General features: G+C 42.4%; 1 protein-coding gene across 1 annotated transcript; it reads right to left on the bottom strand.

Annotated features, from left to right (window-relative positions):
- Window positions 1–2,619: 2,619 nt before the first annotated feature.
- Window positions 2,620–3,210, bottom strand: LOC104990478 (keratin-associated protein 9-7-like). Its single transcript, XM_010842568.1, has 2 exons — window positions 3,034–3,210; window positions 2,620–2,910 (listed from the first exon to the last, which is right to left on the bottom strand). Exons 1-2 carry the CDS (start codon window positions 3,208–3,210, stop codon window positions 2,620–2,622), a joined length of 468 nt encoding a protein of 155 aa, XP_010840870.1.
- Window positions 3,211–6,317: the final 3,107 nt, after the last annotated feature.

Below are 6,317 nucleotides of genomic sequence, written 5' to 3'. Positions count from 1 at the left end.
AAAGTAAAGGGATTTGGAGAATTATTTAGATGGAGGTAGGTGTGAGGGCAGAAAGTGTTTCCCGCTTGTGTCTCACATCAATGACCTCCAGAGTGTTTACCACAAAGGAGACACTGGACGGCTACAAGTTTGGCTCTCTTATCCCATCTCTATCTTTAGGTGCATCGATAATTATACAAGGGAGCATGAACGGAGTATCCATGGTGGCAGGGATGGAAGATTTGTGTGGACCAACTGCACAAGCTCACTCTGACCGTGGCTGGCCCTGCTGTATATGCTGTTAGTCAGAAGCAGAGAATAATATCCCTCAGGAAAGCTAGCCATCTAACTTCAAGGCAAGCTAGTTTTCCTCTTAGATTACATGTGTGTGGAAAAGACAGCAATTCTTTACTATGATTCCATGTTATAAACATGGATTTGTTGTCCTTATCAGCAGTGCTATCCACCAGCTTATAGTAATATTGTCATAGGATTCTGAATAGTAAAACTTTGGACCCACTTTTTGATGAACAAGATCAACAAGAGGCAAAAGAACATGGGATCTACTTGTTCTACCATACATCACATGACAGAGATGGCTGACCCATGGAAAATTAGAATCATCTGGTTCAGTTCAGTTCTGTCACTCAGTCATGTTTGCCTATTTGCGACCCCATGGACTGCAGCACACCAGGCTTCCCTGTCCATCACCAACTCCTGGAGCTTACTCAAACTCATGTCCATTGAGTTGGTGATGCCATCCAACCATCTCATCCTCTGTCATCCCCTTCTCCTGCCTTCAATCTTTCCCAGCTTCAGGGTCTTTTCAAAAGAGTCAGTTCTTCACATCAGGTGGCCAAAGCATTGGAGTTTCAGCTTCAGCATCAGTCCTTTCAATGAATAGTCAGGACTGATTTCCTTTAGGATGGATTGGTTGGATCTCTTTGTAGTCCAAGGGACTCTCAAGGGACTTCTCCAACACCACAGTTCAAAAGCATCCATTCTTCGGTGCTCAGCTTTCTTTATAGTCCGACTCTCACATCTATCCATGACTACTGGAAAAACCATAGCTTTGACTAGATGGACCTTTGTAGGCAAAGTAATTCTCTGCTTTTTAATAGGCTGTCTAGGTTGGGCATAACTTTTCTTTCAAGAGCAAGCATCTTTTAATTTCATGGCTGCTGTCACCATCTGCAGTGATTTTGGAGCCCCTCAAAACAGTCTCTCAGTGTTTCCATGGTTTCCCCATCTATTTGCCATGAAGGGATGGGACCAGAGGCCATGATCTTAGTTTTCTGAATGTTGAGTTTTAAGCCAAGAGTATTAAGCCTCTTTCAGTTTCATCCAGAGATGGCCGACCCATGGAAAATTTGAATGGTCTTGTAGATGTGCAGTAAAGAACCAAAAAAGAGATGACAGCACTCGAGATTGATATGTTGTTTCTGAATATGGCACATACTTTGACCTAATGGCCACCCTGTGGTTCCCATATAGGTAGTACCATGTATATCCACAAAGGTGGTATACATGGTTTCAGAAAGTGAAGTAGCAGTGAACCCTCTCACTTTAACTCAGGGTGACATAGATGGGAATCTGTTCTTCCCCTCCCCATGGATCTACACTGTCCTGGATTGAAGGTTTAAATACTATAAAAGTCACATATTTTAGGGAATATAATCTATCTTTAAATTGTCACCTGGTCATTTTGGACTCCTCATCTCGATAGACCAGTGGGCAGACAGGAGTTACTAATTGCTGACGGATGAAAATATATCATGAAAAGATATCATGCAAAGATAGAGGGCAGGGAGAAATAGTCTGAACATAATTTCCCTGGAGTATCTCATGGTGTGTCCAGGCCCAGCAATAGATAACCACATGAACAATGACAGCAAGTATAGATTGCCAAGGACATAGTCACTGAGGTTCAGACATCTATTAATGCTTCCTTGGGATGTCAATGTAAGTGCCCTTGAGCAGGAACAGAAGACTTCATCCTGGATGAATCTGTTTATTATTAGGTAAATCACACTACACAATGAAACGGGTTTTTAATAATGAGATAATAATTAGGAAGGGGGTAATATGATGCTCATATTGGATAAGACATATAATATATAAATTTCTATATGAGGAATGTGGTGCAATAAATCAAACACATGCAGAAGAATTGTGGTACACCATTTATTGAGAAACATACAGGTAAAACTCAAAGTGAGCGTAAAAGGAGAAAGCATGATACAAGAACTACGAGGATAGCAAAAGAGAACATATGATTATAAAGGTTATGATAGGCTGCAGAAGCCTATAGAAACATTCTGAGAGCTTGTTTTCTTAAGTTACTCAGAAGAACTAGATGGTCAATCCTATTTTCAGAGTCAAAACCAAGACATACTTCCTTATCACAGATGCAGGATGTTGGCACATGGTCCTCTACACCAGAGGAAGACAATTGGAGGAAGCCCCCTGCACTCTGTCAAGCTAATTCACAAGCTCTTAAGCAAGGAGATGAGTAACTGAAATTCTGGTAGAGCATGTCAGTTGTCAGCAAAGTCTAGGAAGTGACTTTGTTTTGTCCCCAGGTAGCAAGTCAATTAATAGAAGGTGTTGTATAGGGACAGTGGATCCTTGGCAAGGTGATCAGCAGCAGGAAGGCTGGCAGCAGCTGGACACACAGCTGGGGCGGCAGCAGGTGGTCCTACAGCAGGTGGTCTGACAGCAGACAGGGCGGCTGCAAGGCTGGCAGCAGCTGGATCCACAGCTCTGGTCTTGGCACCCAGGCAGGCAGCAGCACGTGGGGTGGTAGCAGATTCTGTGGCAGAACACAGGTGCACAGCAAGCTGGCTGACAGCAAGGCTGGCCGCAGCTGGACCCACTGAAGGTTTGTCCACAGCTGCTGGACACACAGCAGGTGGGCTGACAGCAGGTGGTCACACAAGTAGGCTTGCGGCAGGTGGTCCTACAGCAGGTGGTTTCACTAGCTTGATAGCAAGTTGGAGGGCAGGAGGGCTGGCAGCAGATGGACTCACAGCAGGTGGGCTGACAGCAGGGTTTGCTGCAACAGCTGGGCTGGCAGCAGGTGGTCACACAAGTAGGTTTGCAGCAGGTGGTCCTGCAGCAGGTGGTTTGACAGCAAGTTGGGGGGCAGCAGGGCTTGCAGCAGCTGGACTCACAGCAAGTGGTCCTGCAGCAGGTGGGCTGACAGCCCGGGGAGCAGCACGAGTGGGTCATTGTGTCTGTGGTGGAGGGTGGACTCCGGCTCAGAGCTGAGTTTCTCAGATTCTGAGGACTCCTCCTGTTCTGGGGTTTTATATCCTGGACCCCCAATGTTGGGACCAATAAGCAGGACTTTCCTGGTTGTTATTTATGTTCCTGTTGTAGTTTTGGATAATTGTCATGGAGGAAGTTGCTTTCTTAGTGTTTTATCAGAGGCCTCTGTATATTAGTGTTTGATCTTTTCCTTAATTGGGTCTGGTACTTAAGAATCTTTCCTAGAAATGTAAATGTCAGGAATCATCACCAGCAGCATTTCTGGTCATGTGACATCATCTGGTCATGGGGTACTTCCTGCTGGCTCTGTGAAAGTCAGAATAGTTCTCCTTTCTGAGCTTTGTTCCTTTGGCTCTACTTAGATTGAGACGTGCCTCGAAAGGGTCGGGATGCTGATGCATTCTGTGATGAATGAAGCCTGCTTGAGTTCAAGCCTGATCTCTGACAAAGTCAGAGTTAAGACTTCCACATTATCTATATATATCTTTATTTGGCAACTAGTTTGAAATGTTTCCCAGTTTTATCAGGGTCATCTGAGTAGAGGATGGTTGCCACATTATTTTTCAAATGAAAATCAGCACCAAAACTGGAAGAGAGGCAAAGCTGAATCCTATTTTCAAACAGCATCCCTTCCTCACTGCTTCATTGCTATTTTCTAGTTAGGTTAATGACCTCTGGTGAGACATCCCAACTTGCATATACTTTCTTCTACAATTTGTGACAAGCAGGTTAGATAGGAGAATAACTAAGGTATGTTTCAATCTGTAAATTTACATATTCTGACAAATGTGGAATCTCAGCCACAATTTCTTAAAGCTTTTAGGCCTCATTTTCTCTCTTTCAGATATATATGTTAGAGTATAATTGCCATGTAATGGGAGAACATATAGTCAACAGCAGTAGAAAGGATAAAATGATCATGTAGAAAGGATAAAATGATAATGTAATTCCAATGGCAGAAAAAAGGAAAAAAATTAAAATTTGTATGGAACCACAAAATAGCCAATGCAATATTGATAAAGAAGAACAAAGCTGGAAGCATCATTTCCCTTGATTCCAAACAGTAGTACAAAGCTATATTAAACAAAATAGTATGGACTGGAAAAAACCGGCACCTAAATCAATGGAATAGAATAAAGAGGCCAGAAATGAGTCCACACATTATATGGCCTACTAATTTATTACAAAGGGGCCAAGAATATATTAATGCAATAAGGAGATTGCAATCTTTTAAATAAATGGTGGCGGGAAAACTGGGCAGCCATGTGGAAAACAATGAAACTGGACTCAAACTCAAAATGATATTCCTGAGGAGTATCTTCCCATTTATGACAATATAAGAACATTAAGCTAAATGAAAAAAGTTAGAGAGAGACAAATACCATGTTATTTCACTTATATATGGAATCTTAAAAAATTTTTTTCTAAAACTGAGCTCATAGACAGAACAGATCAACGGTAGCCAGAGGTGGGAGGTGGGGTGGGTGAAACAGGTAAACGGGATCACAAGGTAGAGGCTTCCAGTTATAAAATAAATGCCTGGGGAATGTAATGCACAGCATAATGACCATAGTTAATAATACTGAAACCTTTGAGGTGGCTAGAAAAGTGGATTTTAAAAGCTCTCATGAAAGAAAAAAGACTTTGTAACTATCATTTGTGACAGATGATAACATTAACTAGACTTACTGCAGTGATAACTTTGCAACATCTACAAATATTAAATTATTACGTTGAACACCTATAAACAATATAACTTCGTGTCAACTAAAGCTCAATTTAAAACACACAAACAAGGATAGATACATACCAGTAGAGTTCAGAAGTCGCATATCAGGAGAGTACATGACACTACTGCAGTGAAATACTGAAACACTTTCATTGTTTCTACCGCTGTTGATGATATGCTTTCCCTATGACATGGCAATTACACTCTTACATATGTACCTAAAAGAGAGGGCAGAAAAACTCTAAGAAATTATGGCATACACATTTATCATTTATGGAAATATATAAATCTATAACTGTATCATCCTATCTACCTATTTGTCACAAATTATAAAAGAAAGTATGTGAAAGTTGCGATGTCTCACCAGAGGTGATTGATCCAGCTAAAAATAGTTATGGGACATTAATAAATTGAGGTTGTCTGAAAACAGGGTACAGCTTTTGCCTCTATTCCAGCTTTGATGCTGAATTGCTAGTGAAGAACAATGTGCCAACATCTTCTACCTAAATGTACCTAATAACGCTGGGAAATATTTTAGGTCAGTCACTACTGATTTGAAAGACATGTACACAGATACACGTGATCGTCTTGAATCTCAGACTTTGTCCGAGATCAGACTTGGACTTTAGCAGGCTTCATTCATCACAGAATGCATCAGCATCCAGCAAGTCTCAACCTAAGCATAGTCAAAGGAACACAGAAAAGGTGACTGTTCTGACCCTGGCCAAGGCAGGAAGAACTATCCCATGACCTGATGATGTCACATGACCAGAGATGCTGCTGGGATGATTCCTTATTCTTTTTCACTTCTGGAAAAGGTTCTTAAGTACTAGTCCTAATTAAAGAGAAGATCAAACACTAATTTACAGAGGCCTCAAAACACTAAAGAAATTATTTCCTCTTGGATAATTACCACTGACTACAAATACAACATACACAACAAGGAAAGTCTTGCTTATTGGTCCCAAGATTGGAGGTCCAGTGTATAAAAAGCCCCAGAGCAGAAGTAGTCTTCAGAATCTGAGAAACTCACTTCTGAACAGGAGTCCATACTCGACCACTGACAAAATGACTCACTCCTGCTGCTCCCCGTGCTGCCAGCCCACCTGCTGTGAGTCCAGCTGCTGTCGGCCTTGCTGCCCCCCAACTTGCTATCAGACTAGTGAAAACACCTGCTGTAGGACCACCTGCTGCAAACCTACCTGTGTGACCACCTGCTGTCAGCCCAGCTGTGGTGGGTCCAGCTGCTGCCAGCCTTGCTGCCTCCCTGTCCGCTGTCAGACCACCTGCTGCAGGACCACCTGCCTCAAGCCTATTTGTGTGACCACCTGCTGCCAGC

Source organism: Bison bison, unplaced genomic scaffold (assembly GCF_000754665.1).
Source record: "Bison bison bison isolate TAMUID 2011002044 unplaced genomic scaffold, Bison_UMD1.0 scf7180017864180, whole genome shotgun sequence".
In the NCBI taxonomy this organism is placed as follows: Eukaryota; Metazoa; Chordata; class Mammalia; order Artiodactyla; family Bovidae; genus Bison; species Bison bison.
This window is presented reverse-complemented; position numbering and strand designations above follow the sequence as displayed.